This window comes from Pyrus communis, chromosome 2, assembly GCF_041283825.1.
Source record: "Pyrus communis isolate YQ-2024b chromosome 2, ASM4128382v1, whole genome shotgun sequence".
Classification (NCBI taxonomy): domain Eukaryota; kingdom Viridiplantae; phylum Streptophyta; class Magnoliopsida; order Rosales; family Rosaceae; genus Pyrus; species Pyrus communis.
In genome coordinates, this window is record NC_142566.1 from 25,157,506 (window position 1) to 25,179,369 (window position 21,864).

Consider the following 21,864-nt stretch of genomic DNA (forward strand, 5'->3'; position numbering starts at 1 on the left):
ACCATATTTTTAAAATAATTTTTGGACCCCGCACGCGCCCCCACGCGCCAGAACAGGCACGGACCCACGCGCCCCCACGCGCGGTCACGTGCCAGGCACACAGACGGTGTCAACAGACGCCCTCAGGAATATTCCGTTAAACTGACGGAATATTCCGTTAAACTTAACCCCTGCCGTTAGGAATATTCCGTTAAACTTAACGGAATATTCCTGCTTCTTCTCCGGTCAGTCCCCGACGCCGGCGCCGTCGCCGTCGCCGGCACCGTCGCCGGAAAACCTGTAAATCGCGATAACTCGCTCGTTTTTCCACCTTTTTCCACGTTTCTTGCACCAAATTAAAGCCCTAAACTAGTAGAACACAACCATACACGTTTTAAGGTCTAAAACTCACTAGATTATACCTGTGCAAGTTCTCCAAAACCGGCCAACTCCACAACCAACGATCGTGACGTCCAAATTCACCCAACGAGCTACTCCCAAGCTCCTGGGAACCTCACAAAGACAACTACAAGTTCAGAAATCCCAAAAACTCAATGTATAACCTTTGCATGAACAGTACACAATTCGGCCATTGTTGAATCGACGTGAAAATGAAGTATTTCTCACCTGAAAATGGTATGTCTGAGCTCGCCTCGACCTCACGAGTTGAATGGTGTCCTTGGTTTCCTCGATCTGTGAGGATTTGGTGGGTTGTAGGTTTGTCCGTACGTAATAGGGTGAACGGGAAGGGTGAGAGAGATGAGAGACAGAGAGTGTAGAGAGACAGTGAATGTGCAGGTGTGTGTGTGTGGCCCAACACATGCCACAACACACAAAACAACCCCACAACGTGACGAAAAACACACTAGGGGCAAAATTGTAATTTCACACGTACGTTTTAAAAATCCCGGGACGGGATGTCACAACCTTCCCACCTTAAAGGAATTTCGTCCCGAAATTCAAAACAACCAAGTAACAACCCCTAGTGGCCAAAGAACAAACGAGGATACAAATCCCTCATCCGATCTTCTGTCTCCCACGTAGCTTCCTCAACTGAATGATTCCTCCACAAAACTTTCACCAAATTCACCGTTTTGTTCCTCAGAACCTTCTCTTTCCAATCGATGATTGTCACCGACTCCTCGTCATACGTCAAATCTGGATTAATCTCTAACGGTTGAGGAGGTATCACGTGAGATGGATCAGCAACATAGTGTCGGAGCATAGACACGTGAAAAACATTATGCACTCTAACCAACTCTGGAGGTAACTCCAACCGGTAAGCTACCTCACCAACTCGTTCTGTGATCACGTATGGTCCGATGTACCTGGGACTCAACTTCCCCTTCTTTCCGAACCGCACAACACCTCTCCACGGTGAAAGCTTCAGGAATACCCAATCTCCGACCTCATATGTTTTGTCCGTAGCATGTCGATCCGCTAGACTCTTCTGCCTGTCCTGAGCTGCTTTCAGGTTAGACTTGATCACCTGAACATTCTGAGTAGTCTCCTCAACAATATCTGGACCTACTAAGACTCTCTCGCCAACCTCTGACCAACACAACGGTGTGCGACAAGCTCTGCCATACAAGGCCTCAAATGGCGCCATGCCAATGCTCGAATGAAAACTGTTGTTGTAAGCAAATTCCATCAAATCTAACCGCTGGTGCCAAGCATCACCAAACTGCAACACCGAAGCTCGCAGCATATCCTCCAAGGTCTGAATAGTTCTCTCTGACTGCCCGTCTGTCTGTGGATGATATGCCATACTGTAAAGTAATCTCGTGCCCAAAGCTTCCTGAAAAGCCACCCAAAACTTAGATGTGAATCGTGGGTCACGATCCGAGACAATACTCACAGGGACACCATGATACTTCACCACCTTCGAGATGAACAACTCTGCTAAACGGCTCAAAGAATACTTCTCTCTCACTGGAATAAAATGAGCCGATTTAGTGAGTCGATCAACGATCACCCAAATGCCGTCAAAGCCATTTTGTGTACGCGGCAACTTGTACACGAAATCCATGGTGATATTTTCCCATTTCCACTCTGGAACGGGAAGTGGCTGCAACAACCCAAACGGCTTCTTCCTCTCTGCTTTAACCTGTTGACACACAGCACATCTGCTCACATACTCGGCTATCTCCCTCTTCATACCCGGCCAATAATAAAATGGTCGAATGGTATGGTACATTTTAGTAGCTCCTGGATGCATGGCATAAGCCGAGATATGTGCTTCATCGAGAATTTCTTTCTTCAACTCCACACTATTAGGCACGAACATTCTCCCCTCTAGCATCAGCATGCCATCCGAATCTCGAACTCTGAGATCTCGCCTCTTTCCTTGTTCTCGAGCTTGAATAAGTTCTTGAGTCTCCTGGTCAGCTACCTGAGCTTCAAGCACCCGATCGACCAAAATTGGCCTAACTTGAAAATTAGCAAGTAAAGCCACATCTCGGTCTTCCGCTTCTAACCTCACTCCTGTCGTACGCAAGTCCGCCAAAAGAGGAATACGACTAGCGTACAACGCATTAATGCGACCCTGTGACTTCCTGCTAAGTGCATCAGCTACTACGTTCGCACGACCAGGATGATAATCAATCGTGCAATCGTAATCGCTGAGCAACTCCAACCACCTCCGCTGACGAAGATTAAGTTCCTTCTGAGTAAAGAGATACTGGAGACTCTTGTGATCTGTAAAGATCCTGCACTTCTCTCCGTAAAGATAGTGTCTCCACAACTTCAACGCAAAGATGATAACAGCCAACTCCAAATCATGTGTAGGGTAATTCATCTCATGAGGTTTCAACTGCCGCGAAGCATAAGCAATCACCCTACCATGCTGCATCAATACACATCCCAGACCATTCAAAGAAGCATCGCTGTAAACCTCGAAATCACCACTATCGTCTGGGAGTGCCAAAACAGGTGCATGAGTGAGACAATGCTTCAACTGCTGGAAATTCTGCTCACACCTATCATCCCACTCAAATTTAACATCCTTCCTCGTTAACCTCGTCAACGGCAAGGCAATCACCGAAAAATCCTTAACGAATCTCCGATAATACCCCGCCAAGCCAAGGAAACTTCTCACCTCGGTGACGGTTCGCGGTTGCTCCCAACTCTCTACCGCTGCAACCTTCTGAGGGTCAACCAAAATACCCTGAGCAGAAATGATGTGCCCCAAGAACGCAACTTGATCTAACCAAAACTGGCACTTGCTAAACTTAGCATATAGCTGGTGTTCCCTCAACCTCTTCAACACCAAAGTAAGATGTCGAACATGCTCCGCTTTCGACTTAGAATACACCAGAATATCGTCAATGAAGACAATAACAAATCTATCCAAGTAGGGTTGGAACACCCGATTCATCAAATCCATGAAGGCTGCTGGTGCATTCGTCAATCCAAAAGGCATAACCAGAAACTCGTAATGACCGTAACGAGTTCTGAACGCCGTCTTAGGGACATCATTCCTACTGATCTTCAGCTGATAGTAACCAGACCTCAAGTCTATCTTGGAAAATACACAAGCACCTCTCAGCTGATCAAACAAGTCATCGATACGAGGCAATGGATAATGGTTTTTAATCGTCACCCGATTCAGTTGCCTGTAGTCAATGCACAGCCTCAAAGTTCCATCCTTCTTCCTCACAAACAGAACTGGAGCGCCCCAAGGCGAAGTACTAGGCTGAATAAATCCCTTATCCACTAACTCCTGCAGCTGAACTTTTAATTCCCTTAACTCTGCGGGAGCCATACGATAAGGAGTTAAAGAAATAGGATTAGTACCTGGAAGCAACTCAATAGTGAACTCCACATCTCGATCTGGGGGTAAACCAGGTAAATCCTCCGGGAAAACATCAGGAAAGTGTCTGACCACTCTCACATCCTCGACTCTACCAGGAGCGGCCTCATCTAACACCACATGTGCTAGGTACCCCTGGCAACCCTTAGACAATAACTTTTTCGCTCGCAGCGCCGAAATAACGCCGTGCCTCACCCCACTTTGCTCACCCACAAAAGTAACCTCAGGTAGTCCAGGTCGGTGAAACGTAACTACCTTCCCGTAACAGTCAATGTTGGCACGATAGAAATGTAACCAATCCGTGCCCAGAATCACATCAAAATCCACAATATCTAACGGGATAAGATCGACCGATAAAGTAACACCCTCTACGATCACTGGACACCCTGGGTAAACACAATCTACAACACATCTCTCTCCTCTAGGCATAGCGAACTCTAAATCGTACCCTAGAGGTGTGGGGCGAGGTTGCGTCACTTGAGCAAATGTATGAGAAATTACGGAATGTGTGGCTCCACAATCAATTAAGACTCTAGCAAAACAACCAAGAATATTCAACGTACCCATAATCAAGTCTGGGTTGTTCTGAGCGTCCTGCAGAGAAATATTGTGAAGACGCCCCTGTCCCTGCTGACGTCCACCGCGGCATCCGCTCGCCCGAACACCGCGTCCCTGAGCACCACGCCCCTGACTGGGCTGACCCGACTGTCTCGAAGACCCTGCACTGCTAGTGGCAATCTCACCCTGCTGATACTGTCCTCCCTGGTACCACTGAGAACCACCCACTGGAGCTGGAGGATATGGCATATAACCGCCTGAATACTGAGGATAGCCACCCTGGGAATAGAGGTCCTGGGGGTACTGATACTGCCCCGGAGCATAAGGGACAGCATCACCCTGATAGTGATAAGCACCACCTCGGCTCGTCTGGCCGTAGCTACTAGGACCCTGGATCTGCTGGAGCGGTGCAGGTGGTGGCATAAAGGTCTGCTGCGGTTTCTGCAGCTGCTGACCCTGGGGACAATTCGCCGCTCTATGTCCCACCTGTCCACACGTGAAGCAACCACTGCTACCACGTCTACACTCGCCGAAATGCCGGTTGTTACACCTGCGACAAACTGGGGCTCTGCCTCGCCCACCATCGCCCTGCCTCTGGCCTCTAGCGCCACCAGAAAATCTACCTCCACGACCCTGTCCAGTGGCACTGAAGCCACCACTCGAAGAACTCGAGCTAGCACCACCCCTCTTGAAGTTCTGAGTCTGACGGGGCCCGAGCGATGCCTAACCTTTACCTTTGTCGTCTTTCTTCGGATTGCCGTCTTTCCCTTCATCACTATCGCTCGACATATTCTCAGAGTCTTCGATTCTCAACAATATCTCTTAGAAGTCCTGGTAAGTCTCGCTGTGGACAGCAGTCGCCATCGAACGCCATTTCTTCTTAGTACCTTGGCGGAAGAGACGGAGCATCTCCGCCGGATTACCAGCGACATCAGGATGATAACGAGACAAATCTGTAAACTTGCGGTAGTACTCATTCGCCGACATCTTCCGCTGCTTCAGTTCAGTAAACTCCTGTTTCTTTCTATCGATGTACTCAGGGGGCACATACCTCCTTTTGAACAAATCCGTAAAAACATTCCAATCCGTCCTCTGTTCTGGAGTCAACCTACGGAGCGCCTGCTCCCACCAAGCTGCAGACTCAGTATCCAGGAACCATGTGGTCGTCTCGACCCACCTCTCCATAGGAAGATTCCCCTGGTTATGCAATACACGGAAAGTCTTCTCTACGTGTTCTAGCCAGCGCTCTGCGTTCTCATGCCCCTCACTGCCCTTAAACTTATCCAACTTCAGGTTATACATAGTCTCCAGAGGAGTCTTCTGGGGAGGGCGCATCACTGACTGAAGGGCAGTAGCAAAGACTTCCCCCAACTGAGCGACATCGGGGAAGTTAGACTCGGAAGTACGACGTGGTTCCCGACGAGGAGGCATAATTCTGACAAAAGACACCAAAATCATTAGAATACTCACGAGGACACAGGACTGCCAAACCTAGGCTCTGATACCAAATTGACACACCCCGACCGGGATCGGAGCGTGCTGGCCGTCACACGAAGGTGACGTAGCCATGTGCACGTGCGGAAGCTAATAAAGTAGTAATATAAAGGTACGAATAGTTAAAACTAGCATACAAGGTACTAAAATAAGTGCTAGCAAGTGAGATACAAATTCAGAGCAGGTCTATAGCAGCCCAAATGAAAAAGACAACAGTAGTACGCCCGAAGGCGACCCTACAATGGTGGGTGTCTGTCAGAATCGCCGAAAAGCCCTCAGGGAAAACCACCGCAACGGCTAAGCAACTAGAACCTGGAGGGGCGCAAAACAAAAGCGTGAGTGGGCAAAAACAAAGCTTTCGAAAACCATTTATAAAATACTTTCTAACCCCTCACCGTAAAACCTGTATACTTCCCAGAAAAATATATACGCATAGTACAAGTGCTAAGCATGCTCAAATATATGCCATAAGCTCAGTTATATGCCATGTGCTCAATAATATGCCATGCCGACATCTCATAAAGATATGCAAGCGCTCAGGTATAATCATATCAATATCGTGTAGTCTGGCAGCCGGAGTCACCTAACGTGACCTGTACGGCTGCATATAGAGCTCTAATCTCAATCTCAATATCTGAACCTGACCACGAGTCGGAACCACCTAAAGTGGTCTGTACGACAGGACTGGGTGTAAATAAGTGATACGATCACGTGAAGCCTGGGCGAATAATCGCGGGTCACCTACGAGTCGGAACCACCTAATGTGGTCTGTACGACAGGCCTGTGCACCTAGCTTGGATCCAAGCTGAGCATAAGGTGCGGGAGGTGAACATCACGTGAAGGCCTGTGCCCTGCTCAGGGCGGGAGCACTAACACCGGGGGTGCAGGTTACGAGCTCTCTAAACATCTCAAACATACTAAAACATAAACGTGATTAACGCTTACCTGGCACTTACCTGCGCGTCCACAGCACCCAATATGCATATGTATTTATGTGCCACTACTAATGCATGTGATGATGCATAAACGATAATAATAATGTGCATGGCATAAAACAATCAACTTCCTTATCTACTTTCTGGGAATATAAATGTATATAGGTATATATGGAAAACAAAAGCCCACTCACTGGTATGTAGAAGGGTCGTAGCCCCCCTGTCTCGCGTGTGCACGCTCGTCCTCGGGGTACGTGTCACCTAAATGCGAAACAACTATAAAAACGTTAATTTTAAAGTACATAACCCATTTCTCGAAATAACTTCTCATACATTGCTCAAAATGGACAAATGAATATACCAATGTGCTCTACACAACCTCAGGATCACAACCATATTTTTAAAATAATTTTTGGACCCCGCACGGACCCACGCGCCAGAACAGGCACGGACCCACGCGCCCCCACGCGCGGTCACGTGCCAGGCACACTGACGGTGTCAACAGACGCCGTCAGGAATATTCCGTTAAACTGACGGAATATTCCGTTAAACTTAACCCCTGCCGTTAGGAATATTCCGTTAAACTTAACGGAATATTCCTGCTTCTTCTCCGGTCAGTCCCCGACGTCGGCGCCGGCACCGTCGCCGGAAAACCTGTAAATCGCGATAACTCGCTCGTTTTTCCACCTTTTTCCACGTTTCTTGCACCAAATTAAAGCCCTAAACTAGTAGAACACAACCATACACGTTTTAAGGTCTAAAACTCACTAGATTATACCTGTGCAAGTTCTCCAAAACCGGCCAACTCCACAACCAACGATCGTGACGTCCAAATTCACCCAACGAGCTACTCCCAAGCTCCTGGGAACCTCACAAAGACAACTACAAGTTCAGAAATCCCAAAAACTCAATGTATAACCTTTGCATGAACAGTACACAATTCGGCCATTGTTGAATCGACGTGAAAATGAAGTATTTCTCACCTGAAAATGGTATGTCTGAGCTCGCCTCGACCTCACGAGTTGAATGGTGTCCTTGGTTTCCTCGATCTGTGAGGATTTGGTGGGTTGTAGGTTTGTCCGTACGTAATAGGGTGAACGGGAAGGGTGAGAGAGATGAGAGACAGAGAGTGGAGAGAGACAGTGAATGTGCAGGTGTGTGTGTGTGGCCCAACACATGCCACAACACACAAAACAACCCCACAACGTGACGAAAAACACACTAGGGGCAAAATTGTAATTTCACACGTACGTTTTAAAAATCCCGGGACGGGATGTCACATGCACCCTATCCTTTTTTATTGTACATATTTATATCGTTAATGAATATCGTGAATTTTCTCAAAAAAAGAAAAAGAAAAAAAAGAATCAATATCTCTTTTAAACCCAAATTTGTTACCTAAACTACCATTCTAAACCCAATTCAAATGTAAATTTATCACTACACCCATTTTTAAAATAAAATCTCAAATTAGATAGTTTTATCTCTACACCCCTCACGGATGCAATTTTGTATAAACTCTCTGTAACATGTACACTAACGAATACCAGGATCCTTGATATATTTTTGTTCTAAAGAATTCCGGTTTTAGCCCTTTAGGAACTGAGTTTTTTGTTTTTAAATTGTTCTCTGGATTTTTCTATCAATTGCTTCACTGCATATTATTTGATCTTTATGGTAAAGTTTCAAACTTCCACCTGGAGCTGTGTATAACACTATAGCATTTCCCATGGTTGCTGCAACAATTTGTTAATACTTTCATCACCGCTGTTGTAGAAAGTTTAACAAACTATGCTCAGCCTGGAATTGACGAAAAGAAAATTGAAACCCAACTTCTAAACTCTAAAAAAAATTGAGATCAAACCAACAAAAAAATTTCATTAATCAAGTCCTACCTTAATTGGAGGATTTAAAATTTCAAAATCACTATCCACTGATAAAAAAACTTGTTTTTATCAATAAAAGCTATTAGGTTTTATCCGGAATCAACGTAGGCTATACAAGAAGCGATGGTAAAGGTCAATTATAGCATGTGGGACTATTGATAAATTTTAGTTTTATTATTCATTTCATCTTCTACTTGATGGTAATTATGCAATAATGTAAAAAAGACAATTAACATCTAAAATTTAAGTTGAGTGTGAAAAGAAATTACATGAGTTTATTCCTTTCTTGTAAATAGTTACTTCTCTTTCTTGCAAATCACACTATTACGGACTAGACGAAATAACTCATCAAAATTAAACAAGAAACTTATATAGATGTGTCAAATTATAATTAACAAGTGAGTAAGAACAACTATTTTCAGATAAACGAAGTATTGTCTTGCAGGCTATGAGCGGAAAGCTTTACACTCTTGTCCACCGATTCTGTCTTAAAAATATTAGTTTTGAAAATGAGTGATTGATTTCATTTTTACTATCCAACTTGAAAGAGGACAACTAATGCGTTACACGAACGATTCATCTAAGAGCAAGCTCACCATGCAAAAAATGTGATAAAGAAAAAGATGTTCCATCAAAATCATGATTAAGGTAGCATGGTTAATCATTGAGTCAGATGAAAGACAAAGCAATTGTAACTTCAAAGTCCCCCAAAACCATGTACCACAATTATTATTATTATTATTTTTTGTTAGAATTCTCTATTTTTTTATTCATATAAAAAAAAAAAAAAACAAGTGCATGGCCCACATGGGACCCACAGGAAAGACCATCCAATGAAAGGCGTCCACGTCACTAGGACACCAAACACTTTCAGTCAAACAGACAATGATAAGGTAGGAGGAATGCCACTATCATCATCTCGCTCTCAAGTCAAAGAAACGAAGCTGTAAATCCGGAACCGTAAAACGAGCATCTAATTACGGTAAATCCAATCGCCGCGAAAAAGTAACAGATACGGCGCCGTATGCCAGAATTGTACAGCGGGTAAAAAACATTTTAACGACTTGAAAATTCCGTTAGGACGGATTAGGCGTTGCGAGCGTCGGTGGTGGTTAACCGCAGGTTGTTTTTTCGGTTGAGAGAGAGAGAGAGAGTGAAAGAAGAGAGAGAGAGAGAGAGAGAGAGAGAGAGAGAGAGAGGGGAAAGTGGCTTTGTATATAAGCCACAGCGAAGCCAGAGGCTTACTAATTCTTGAAGAAAAGGAGGAGAGAGAAACTCAGGGAAGGAGAAAGAGAGGAGGGGCTGTTTGGGAGACGCGCTGAGTGCAATTCATGGCTGAACCAAACGACGCCGTCTCCCTCGATATGGAGAAGATCTATCTCGGTGGAAAGGTTCGAGCTTTATACTTCAAAGATTGAATTTTTTTTAATTTTTTTATCTGTTGTTTTTTACCCTTTTGCTTTGGGATTTTGGGTTGGCGAGATGAGAGGTTGGGGTAATTGATTGGGAGCTGTTTGGCATTGGCTCCAGATGTTTTTAGTTTATCTATTGCAAAATTTGAATTTCCGCATTTTTGTTATTGGGTTCGGATTCTGGAAAATTGGTGTTGGAATCCATTGAATTTTTGGAGTTATTTACTGTTTGGTTGCCGAGAAAACGAGGGAAAATTGATGGGAAAGCTGCATTTCTGTAAAATTTGTATTCTGGGTTGTTCCCCTGCCACAAGTCCTCTGTGGCATTTGACAGCGACGACTAATTTGTCTTTGATTAAGTGAAAAGAACATTAGAACAATTTAGTTTCAGAAGTTTCTTGATATCGGTTTTGCGAAAAACTTAATTTTTGGCTGGTAATTTCTAGATCTTAGAATTCTTTCCATTTTCGTGTGCATTTCTGTATCTGGGATTTGTATATGTTAACATCACCTGGTTCGTTGTGATGGTGAAGTTTCCTTTCTTTTCCATTCTCCTTTTATTTTAATCTCATTGTGGTATTCTTCGAGTTTCGAACTTCTATGCGAATAGTTGAATGTTTGGGATAAAATTGGATTATTTAGTGCATAAAGTATCGATTTTGACCCTTTTGTTGATTTCTTTGGAATTCAGCGTCTACTCGGTAATACGGGGTTTTATCTTTTCTCATTCACTTTCTTTTGCTCTTTTCTAGTTTGCTATGTTTTTTCTTTTTCGGTTTCTTGATTCTTTACTTCTTATGTGATGTTCTTTGTTGGCAAAAAGCGGGTTGCTTCGATGAGTCCATCTCCGTGGTTTATTCAAAGTCCTTTACTATCTATTGACGAAACCAAAGTTACACGTTCCTTTGTCTTACTTCTCTACTCTCTTAACAAGTCGAGTTGTTGCTCTAACAAGTCATCTGTATCCTTTTTTTTCGAAGTCGTTTTCTTTCATGTATTTGATTCCATGCTTCTCTTTTTAACTGTCACCACTTTCTTTTCTTCATTTTTCAAAAAATTTAAATGATTGAACCACTTATTTGTTTCATCTAATTTTCACAAAGTTATTTTAAAGACGAGGCAGGTGAGTTGTGCACATGGGAAGCTCTTTAGGGAATAAAATTATCTGGAAAAGCTGGATTCCTGGGTTTTTTTCTTTCTCTTATTCGGATTATAGATAAGAAACAGAAGATATCTCGAGGGTAAAATGTTTTAGCATGTCATATATAGAATATCATGGTAGTAAAATAGTTCTATTTGCAGCTTTATGATGTTTTCTTTGACAATTACATGTTGTTGTTAATCTGCAACTCATTTGTCATGTTTTTTAATCCTCAGGAACATTTTATTCGAACTGGCCGTGGTTCTGTATCCGTTATCGTGTATGGTGACCAAGAGAAGCCTTCACTTATCACTTATCCTGATTTAGCTCTAAATCGTAAGTGTGATAGAGAGTCTATTGATTGTCCTGGTTCCATTTTTCATTGTTTGAAATGGCAATCTGAGTTTTACCCTTTGCTGTTCTTGCTGATAAAATTCTAGTACATTATTTTCTCAGTAGACATCAAAGCTCTTAATATGTGTATGTTTATTTGCTTCTTCTTAACATTATTAGAATATTTATTCTTAAGTTTTCTGTTTATTTTGTTCAATGGAGCAGATGTATCTTGTTTCCAAGGGTTATTCTTTTGTCCGGAAGCGGCTTCTTTGCTGCTCCACAACTTCTGCATATATCATATCAGTCCTCCTGGCCATGAGGTCTGTAAATGGTTTGCTTCAAGTGAATTTTGATTATATCTTTTTATAAAATCATATATTTTTTATGAAAAAAAAATACTTTATGTAACTGAACGCCATTATTCACATAGTTTCTCTTTGGAATTCTCACAAGAGTTCTTGCAGTTAGGAGCTGCTTCAATTTGTCCAGATGATCCTGTGCCTTCAGTTGATGACTTGGCAGATCAGATCCTTGAGGTTCTCAATTTTTTTGGGTAACGACCAACACACTGTCTTCATTTTCATGTTCTATTGTTAGTTTCTGATTGCCCTAAAATGTCTTTGTGCAGGCTTGGGGCGGTTATGTGCATGGGGGTGACAGCGGGTGCTTATATCCTCTCTCTTTTTGCTGTAAGTGCCTTAAAACTGTTTGCAACTATGTTTAAAAAAAAATTCTATCTCGGTTCACTGATCGGGCTTTTCCTTATAGATGAAATATAGGGAGCGTGTCCTTGGATTGATACTTGTATCCCCTTTATGCAAAGAACCCTCTTGGACAGAATGGTTTTATAATAAGGTTCCTTTTTCTAAACCTAGCTGTTATGTTTATGAGTAAATTTTAAAATATCAAAATATTTTACCTATGATTAGTTGTAATCCGTAGGTGATGTCGAATATGCTATATTTCTATGGCATGTGTGGCTTGCTCAAAGAGTGTTTGCTTCAGCGCTACTTCAGTAAGGTACTGCTGTGCTCTTTCAACGTGCCTTTTTTCCCCCCCTTCTACTATATTTGGTAGATTGAGTGATGAGTATTTATGTATCTCGACAGGATGTTCGTGGTAGTGTTGAAGTTCCAGAGTCAGATATAGTTCAAGCGTGCAGAAAAGTCAGTGCTTCAGCTTATTTAAAAATTATTTACCTTCATAGCAATTTTTTGTCCTTTTTTCTTCTTCTTTTTTGTGTTTTTTAATTATTGGATTTTCAAATGGCTTTATCTGTTTGATTCACTTGGAAAGTTTACTTCTTCAGTTGCTGGAAGAGAGGCAGAGCTTAAACGTTTGGAGATTTCTTCAAGCAATCAATCGGTAAATAGTGCTGGAGTTGTTTTCTTGTTTTCCCTCCGCAGAGATAAGTGCAATGTATCTTGCTGTGCTGTAACTTTACTCTTTCACTACTTGCAGGAGACCTGACATAACCGAAGGGTTAAAATCGCTAAGGTGTCGCACGCTTATTTTTGTTGGGGATAGCTCTCCCTTCCATTCTGAGGCTCTCCACATGACCTCAAAGTTGGACAGGAGATATAGTGCCTTAGTAGAGGTACGTTCACTCTTTTTCTGTTTCGCTTGTTTTTGTACGTTCATCAGTAGACGTGCATACGATTGTGAAAAGAATCAGAAGAGCGTGTTCAATAGAGGATGGATGGGGTTGTTAATGCAGGTCCAGGCTTGTGGATCCATGGTAACAGAGGAGCAGCCACATGCAATGTTGATACCAATGGAATACTTCTTCATGGGGTATGGCCTGTACCGGCCATGCCATTTCAGCGACAGCCCTAGGAGCCCGCTCAGCCCATCTTGCATCTCCCCGGAGCTTCTCTCCCCAGAAAGCATGGGCTTGAAACTAAAACCAATAAAGACCCGTGTTTCACTCAGCCTATGACTGTTGGAAGGCAGGCAGAAAATTGGAAACAATGCAGTGCGATGTGAATGTTAGGTTCCGAGAAGTTGCTTCATTTTTTGGTTATTTGTTATATCTTTCATTGATTAAGAAGGAAAAGGGTAGACGAAGAAGAAGCGGCCGGAGGGAGAGGGGGAGAGGTTGGTGTAGATACAGAAGGGGATTATTAGATAGTAGGGAGGGAGGAAACTTTGGTTCATTCTTTTGTAGTCAGTCATAAGGAGGGAGACTTTCATTCTTGAGAAATGCTAAGGGGACTGCCAAGTAGAACTCTCAATGGACTTTCTGCCACCTCACAGTCTAACGTCAATTCCCGTGTCAATATTATAAAACATTATGCTAAAAACATAAGGTGACAGAGAGTCCATAAAGGGTATTTTGAGAGTCCCCTTAGCGTTTCTTTTCATTCATTCATTTGGGAGATGTCTTTGTAAATTTCATAAACAAATTGGATTGACTTTTTATTTATGATGACGAGAAATCAATAACAAAGGGGGAGAACTCTTCCCATTCATTCACACAATCTCTCTCTCTCTCTCTCTCTCTCTCTCTCTTATTATGTGTCCAATCATTAATACATTTACGATCTTAAATCATGAATACAGTTGGCTTGTGCCTTGTAGTTCAAGTAGTTACGGGCATTCATCCTTGCACACGAAATTCAGTGTTCGAGTGCCCGTTCCTCCAAGGTATTCATCCGTCACCGTCCTGGTGACACCTGTAAAGCCCTTTACTTTGATTTGTTTGGTAATTGAAAACTGTTTCAGACAGATGGAATGTGACTTAATTGGTCTTGGAATGTCACCTGCTTTACGGAGCCTCTTGTTGCACATTTGCCCAAGATCCTCGTCGGCGGTTCGATTGCATAACAAGTTTAGTCCAGTTTCCAGGTCACTATTTCTCTCTGCCCATTTAAAGCCTTTGTGTTGTGCTGCTCTGGATGTGATTGATTCGAACCCCATTAGTGTTTCGTCTCTTGAAAATGCCTCAAACTCTGAGACTCAGCTTCGTCAATGTGAAAACTGCCGGGCTTCTAATTTTCGATAATGGCAATTCATCTAATCATGAAATAGCAGGGAACAATGTGAAAACTGCCGGGCTTCTAATTTTCGATACCAAAAAGAGGCTTATGCGTTATTCTGGGATGCTTCGTACCTGTGTTTCGCTAAGGTCTTTGAATGAGGGGAAGGCTGTTCATGGGCAGGTGATAAAAGAAGGGATTGATCCGGATTTGCATTTGTGGGTTTCTTTGGTTAATGATTATGCAAAATGTGGGGACGCTGGGTACGTACGTAAAGTTCTTGATGTGATGCCTGAAAGGGACGTTGTGTCGTGGACTTCTTTAATTCAAGGGTTTGTAGTTGAAGGTTCTGGTGTTGATGCTGTTAAATTGTTCTGTGAGATGAAGAAAGATGGTACAAAAGCAAATGACTTTGCATTGGCGACTGGATTGAAAGCATGTTCTTTGTGCTCCGATTTAGGTTTTGGGAAACAGTTGCATACTGAAGCAGTGAAACTAGGGTTGTTTTCAGATGGTTTGTTGGTTCTGGTTTAGTCGGTCTTTATGCAAAATGTGGTGATATGGAACTTGCAGATAGAGTGTTATTTTGTATGCCTGAGCAGGATGTGGTATCATGGAATGCACTGCTGAATGGGCATGCTCAGGAAGGTGACAGAAATAAAGTTTTGGAATTGTTTTGCAGAATGACGGAATCAAAAATCAGGTTGAGCAAGTCCACCTTGTCCACTGTCCTCAAAGGTTGTGCGAACTCGGGAAATTTGAGAGGAGGTCAGTTTTTGCATTCTCTAGTAGTCAAAATTGGGTTTCAGATGGATGAATTCTTGGGTTGCAGTCTCGTTGAATTGTATTTAAAGTGTGGGATGGCTGTCGATGCTGTAAAAGCATTCAGGATGATTGAAAAACCCATGTAGTGGCCTGGAGTGTAGTTATCTCTTGCCTTGATCAACAAGGGCAATGGCAAGAAGTGCCTCAGCTATTTCGTGAAATGATAAGTACAGGCATCTCACCAAATAAATTTACCCTTTCTAGTATCATAGGTGCTGCCACTGATCTCCGAGACCTTCATTTTGGTGGAAGTATCCATGCTTTAGTGTGGAAATACGGTTGTAAAACTGATATTTCAGTCAGCAATGCTCTAATCACAATGTATATTAAAAGTGGGCGTTTTCTAGATGGTGCTCAGATTTTTGTGTTTATGACAAACCCTGATTTGATTTCATGGAATGCCCTTTTATCTGAAGCGCACAATCATGAATTATCTGACCTAGGGCCAAGAGTCTTCCACCAAATGCTTGTTGAAGGTTTGAAGCCCAACATATACTCATTCATTAGTGTTTTAAGGTCTTGCTCTATCCTCTTGGATGTAGGCCTTGGAAAACAAGTGCATTCCTATATTATCAAAACTAACCTCGATGATAATGACTTTGTTGGGACAGCTCTCATTGACATGTATGCCAAAAGCAGGTTCGTGGAAGATGCTGTGAAAGCTTTCAATAGATTGAGTAATCGAGACCTCTTCGCTTGGACAGTCATCCTTACTGGTTATGCACAAAATGATCAAGCAGAGAAATCTGTTCACTTGGACAGTCATCATTACTGGTTATGCACAACATGATCAAGCAGAGAAATCTGTTGCTTGCTTCAATAAGATGCAACAAGAAGGTATGAAGCCAAACGAGTTCAGCATTGCTGGCTGTTTGAGTGCTAGCTTCCGTACAGCTATGCTGGAAAATTGGGGGCAGCTCCACTCAATGGTAATTAAGAGTGGGCATCTGGAAGATTTGATGGTTGCTAGTGCACTTGTTGATATGTACGCAAAATGTGGGTGCATAAGTGATGCTGAGGATATCTTTGAGGGTTTGCTTTCACAAGATACAGTGGCATGGAATATCATGGTATGTGGATATTCCCAATATGGGCAAGGAGAGAAGGCTCTTGAAGCGTTTTCGACAACGTTGGATGAAGGCGCCATACCAAATGAGATCACCTTCATTGGTGTTCTTCCTGCATGCAGCCACCTGTGTCTAGTCAAAGAAGGGAAAAGGCACTTTGATTCTCTGAGCAATGTTTTCGGGATCACTCCTACAATTGAGCATTATGCTTATATGCAGTGGCGGATCTAGGATTTCAAGATCGGGGGGTTCCAAGATAAAAGTTCAAAAAAAAAAATATATTAGACTAGTTTGGTTCCATAGCACTATTGTTTATTGAATTTGGTTAATTGAATAATCAAAATTAATCAACCACATCAAGTGGTCAAGTGGTAAGGATGAGGATTTCAGCTCTTAAAATACAAAAAACAGGGAGGTCCCGGGTTCGAGACTCCAAGCTAGTGAGTCTGCTTGACTGTGGCTAGGAGAAAGCTGAAATGCCTCTGTGAAATGAATTTGGAAGAAATAAAATTAGGCAGCTAGAGGTGGTGGAACGGCAAATGGTGCTCGGGGATGGGGTAACTTGAGTTTAAAGTTGGGAGGTTGCAACGATTTGGAGGATTAAAACAAAAATTAGAAACTTTTTCTTCTTCTTTATAAGCACTACTGCATGCACATCCATGGAGGCAACTTGCCTCTCTGCAGCACCTGCCCAAATTGTTGGAGGGTCCCGTAGGTGAATCACAAGTGTTTCTTCGGGCTTCCGGAGGATCCCGGGACCTCCCGGGTCCCTATATGGATCCGTCCATGCTTGTATGGTTGATATTCTCGGCAGGGCTGGAAAGTTTAATGAGATTGAAAGCTGCATCGAGACAAAGGAACTAACACCATATGCCATTATTTGGGAGACTGTTCTTGGGGCTTGTAAGATGCATGGAAATGTCGAATTTGGTGAAACAGCTGCAAGAAAGCTTTTTGAGCTTAAACCTCATATGGATTCTCCATATATCTTGCTATCTAATATCTTTGCAGTCAAAGGCAGGTGGGACGATGTTAGCAAAGTCAGGAAATTAATGCAGAGTCAGGGTGTTAAAAAAGAACCTGGTTGTAGCTGGGTTGAGGTTGATGGTCAAGTCAACATTTTTGTCTCTCAAGATGGTATGCATCCAAGAATCGGGAATATTCATTTGAAATTGGAGGAACTAGGCAAAAAGCTAGCTTCATTAGGTTATATACCGGAAACAGAAGACGTGCTTCATGATATCACTGAAAGAGAAAAAAAAAAATAACATCTCCAATATCATAGTGAAAGGTTGGCTCTTGGTTTTGCCCTCAGAAGTACCAATCATCCAAAAACTGTTCGGATTTTTAAAAATCTACGCATCTGTGGCGATTGCCATGACATTCTGAAGCTCGTCTCAGATGTCACAAATCGGGAAATAGTTGTTCGCAACATCAGGCGGTTTCATCATTTTAAGAATGGAACTTGCTCCTGTAAGGACTTCTGGTGATATGGCATTAGAAGCTCTATGACCTGTATAGGGGGTTCACCCACAGTGAATTCCATTCACTTTCCTCGTTACGAACCGAGCCACAGTTTCATACCGAAGGAACTCTGCCCTAATCTTATCAGAGTACTGCTTCTCAACATATTATTTGATTCTTTTCTCATAGCATAATTAGAAAATTAAAAAAATTATGGTTTCCAATCTATTGATAAAAGTTAGCAGGTATGGCCCGTTCAACGTCCTTTTTGTCCTGAAGTGGCAGCTTCCTGCTCTAAATTTGCATATATCATATCTCAATTCTCCTTGCCACGAGGTCTGTAGATGGTTTTCGCTGAGTGCATTTCTATTAGCTTTGTTTCTAGAATCTTAAATGTTCTTGCAAGAATAATTGAATTGTTCGTTTCTCTTCAGAACTTCACCATAGTTCTTGCTGTTGGGAGCTGCTTCGATTCTCTTGATGATCTTGTGCTTCTGTTAAGGACATGGCAGAGTCCTCGAGGTTGTCAACTTTTTTGTTCAAACTATGTTATAAACTACTTCCATCTCTTCATTAATCATGGTATGGTATGTAAATGAGTTTAGGTAAACGTGCTCACGGGTGTTCCCTATATGCAGAGCATCCGCTCGGCAGGTGGAGTGATGAGTATGCTATGCATCTCTACAGGAGGTTCGTCGTTCTTCTGAAGTTCCACAATCAGATACAGTTCGAGCAAGCAGTACCCTGTCTAAAAATGAGTTGCCTGGTTAGTGAAGTTGATAGAATGGCACATCCAAGCACGTCTGAACAGTGTACTTCACCTGTGTAAAAGAAAAGCCTGGCAGCTGTCTAAGCGCAGGAGGCCCGGGTTGTGTCGACCGAACAGCAAGTCAGATACAAGCACTATAAATCTGCAACTGCTCGGAGTTTATGCTCCGTGAAGTTGGAAAGCCACGTGCTACATAAAGGTCCGCCTCGAAACCCCGACGGTAGAATCCAGACCATTCAGAAAGTATGCAAGAAAGGTGCTTCGCGGTCTGTTGAACAACAATCACAAGTTCCCGACCGCCGCTCGGCACCAAGATTAAGCTGCTACTGAGTTTTATTGTATATATTCATTGGATTCTAGACACTAGTAGCCCTCATGGGTGTTGTAGATCTTTAATCCAATTTCATTTATTATTTTACCATTGATTACGTTAAGTTTATCTTACATTGCCGGTCCTAAGCCCAGATAAAGGAGGAGGGGGAGAGCGTCAAGTAGTTGACAGTCGGCACTTCTATCTTACGTCGAATCTTTGGGATGCAATCATACCAACTCACATGCACCGGATCTCATCTGAACTCCGAAGTTAAGCGAGTTTTGGGCAAGAATAATGCTAGGATGGGTGACCTTCATTCGACCGGAATTCCCAAACTCGAACTAGAATGAATGACTTGATGTCAAAGAACAATACGACATTTTCAAGCTTCCGACTCAAGTAGCACCAAAAATTTATGCTTCACCAAGATTTTTATATTCCTAACTATTGCACAATAAATGTTATAGGTTCCATCAAGAAAAATAAGTTACACCAAAAATGTGACATGCCCCATCTAATACCTACTAAAACAACAAAACAGGAACGGGACAGGGTCGCCCGACGGAATTACGCTTTTTCATGGATCTCACAAGCAATGACCTGATCTTCTCAGTCTGTATCCTCATCAGAAGGTGGATTCTCAGCTTCACTCCCACTGTTTATGCTATCATTGTTGATAAGTGAGGGCCTCCCACCAGCTGAGTCGGCATTAGGACGAAGGTCATACTTCACAAACTTTATCTTCTCTTTCTTCTCAGCTTTTTTCCCTTTCCGCTTTCTTCCTCTTTTTTCTGATGATGGCATTGTATGCGTGGCAGCTATGGATTCGTTCACCCTTTCATCTTCCTCATCTCTATGTTCATCTTCTCCCTTGTTATCTATGTAAAAAAGAAGATCATCATCCACTTTCTGTTCCTCCAAATTAGAAGCAGGCCGCAAGGTGTCTGATTTAGAAATATCAAGAGCCAGTTTGGTACGAAACTTCGCAATGCTATCATCAAATAAATTTAAGCCCCGATCCTCAAGGTTAAGAAGCCATTCTGGAGAATTAGATCAATATTAGACAGAGCTTTAATAAAAACATGCAAAGTTGATTCACCACAAAGGGGAACAAGTATAATCATTTACTTATAAGAGCTTTAGGCGAAGTTCCCAATGATTTGATTGCACCATCATCCACATAAATCTGTTTCTTTACCCATTTAATTATTTGAGAAGGTAACTGTGAACCAGAAAATGCAGTTACAAAAGAGACGGCTCTCCTCTGATCCCCGTTCTCCCTGAAGCAAGCCAGTAGTGAGATTTTCCGAAAGTATTCCATTACAATCTGAACAAGAAGATGAAATGTAATTGTTCTTTACGTACCTAAAATACTCCACTGCTTCATGAGCAACAATCAATCTTTCCATGGCAATACTTTTCATGAGCTCAGCAGGTACGTAAATCGCTCTCTCAGGGTCAGGGTTGAGGAATGAATACTCGACCAATACGATAGCATCATACAGTACTTTTCTCAACAAAACTTCACCTTCAGAACTCTGCATATAGAAATTTAACGTGTTATGCTCTTTAATTTTAGATCACATCAATGGATAGAAAACTACCGAACGGAAAGGAGGGATACTAACCAATAGAGAGGTAAAAGGCAAAGTCTTCTCCAGCAGCATCCTCAGAAGGACGTCTATGTACACACATATAAGCATGTTAGAACAAGGCATGCAGTAACTTGAAATCAATGAAATAGAAGGAATGTATAAATTTATATATGACAGCCCGAAAACCAGCAAAGCAGCAACATAAAAAAGTTCATACACGATAACGATAATAACACTTAATCTTAATGTCTTCCCTCAACATTTTCGGCGCAAACGATCCTCAACCATTTAAGTTTATGCAGAAATCATGCCTTCACTATAATAAACCATGTAATGTGCTCTAAATAACACTAACCGAAAAGGTAACAGTTCCCAAACTTTGTAATGGAACCGATAGCCCAAGTGCTTAACTCCTTCTCCAACTCCTTCCCCGAAGTCCCGACTTTGAAATCCAAGCAGAGTTTCAACAAAAACACCCCCGCAATAACAACTCCAGCCAAGTAACTCACATCACATTCTCCCTCACTAAGCCCTCCAAAAATGTCACTACTCACTAAAGGCAAGAATGACTCCAACCCCTCATTTGAGTTCATCCAAACACGAATCAAGCCATAAAAAGGCGTAATCAAACTGTCACTCTCACCCGAATCTTCGAAAGAACACAGATTTATATAGCCAAGAATCGTTCCCACAAAATCCCTAACCTTTCTCATCACTTTCTTCTCTCTCTTCAATGACAAGTCCCTCTTAAACAAATCAACACACGCATTGTACACCTGGCAAACCACCGGAGCGAGCAGCGCGACACTCTTTGAAGAACCGCAAGAAGCTGAGCACATCGACAGCAGCTGAAACAAGTCCTCTGCGGCCGTTACACGGTCCAAAGGGTCGTCTTTCGGATGATTCCGGCTGCGAAAGGCCAATGCCGCGTAGACCCAGGTTGATTCGAGAGGCGGGTCGACTCGAGCTTGCATCAATTCGTAGAATTCCTCTGTAAAGTCGGAGAGTTTGGGGCTTTGCTTGGGAATTTCGGATAAAAGGTTTTGGATTGATTGGGTTAGCTTGAGGTCGTAGTTTTTGCCGATTAGGGTTTGGATGTTTGCTGTATTTGGGGAATTTGTGGAGCCGGTTAGATCGAGAGCCATGGTTGAATGCTGAAATGCGACCAATTTGTTTCAGTGAGGAATGTGATGAAGAAGGAGATGTGCCGAAAGAAAAACCCTAATTCTATGACAAGGTCGGTTGAGAAGCCAACGGTCTAGGGTTTAAGGGGTTACCGCCGTTTCATATTACGACATGTC

General features: G+C 42.6%; 2 protein-coding genes and 1 pseudogene across 3 annotated transcripts; 2 read left to right on the plus strand and 1 right to left on the minus strand.

The window, feature by feature from the left end:
* Nucleotides 1-9,584: 9,584 nt before the first annotated feature.
* LOC137748316 (protein NDL1) lies at nucleotides 9,585-14,032 on the plus strand. Its single transcript, XM_068488458.2, has 11 exons — nucleotides 9,585-10,054; nucleotides 11,453-11,552; nucleotides 11,775-11,872; nucleotides 12,017-12,105; nucleotides 12,181-12,241; nucleotides 12,321-12,407; nucleotides 12,495-12,572; nucleotides 12,662-12,718; nucleotides 12,862-12,917; nucleotides 13,014-13,149; nucleotides 13,270-14,032. The coding sequence occupies exons 1-11, from the start codon at nucleotides 9,995-9,997 to the stop codon at nucleotides 13,489-13,491; spliced, it is 1,044 nt and encodes a 347-aa protein (XP_068344559.2). The 5' UTR covers nucleotides 9,585-9,994; the 3' UTR covers nucleotides 13,492-14,032.
* Nucleotides 14,033-14,203: 171 nt separating this feature from the next.
* Nucleotides 14,204-19,083, plus strand: LOC137746758 (pentatricopeptide repeat-containing protein At2g03880, mitochondrial-like; annotated as a pseudogene). The gene is made up of 6 exons (XR_015958362.1): nucleotides 14,204-16,083; nucleotides 16,142-16,627; nucleotides 17,209-18,035; nucleotides 18,132-18,222; nucleotides 18,321-18,408; nucleotides 18,525-19,083. The product of XR_015958362.1 is annotated as a pentatricopeptide repeat-containing protein At2g03880, mitochondrial-like (transcript).
* A 297-nt stretch (nucleotides 19,084-19,380) lies between these two features.
* Nucleotides 19,381-21,811, minus strand: LOC137748435 (uncharacterized). Its single transcript, XM_068488584.2, has 5 exons — nucleotides 20,919-21,811; nucleotides 20,597-20,649; nucleotides 20,334-20,506; nucleotides 20,097-20,248; nucleotides 19,381-20,008 (listed from the first exon to the last, which is right to left on the minus strand). Exons 1-5 carry the CDS (start codon nucleotides 21,706-21,708, stop codon nucleotides 19,578-19,580), a joined length of 1,599 nt encoding a protein of 532 aa, XP_068344685.2. The 5' UTR covers nucleotides 21,709-21,811; the 3' UTR covers nucleotides 19,381-19,577.
* Nucleotides 21,812-21,864: the final 53 nt, after the last annotated feature.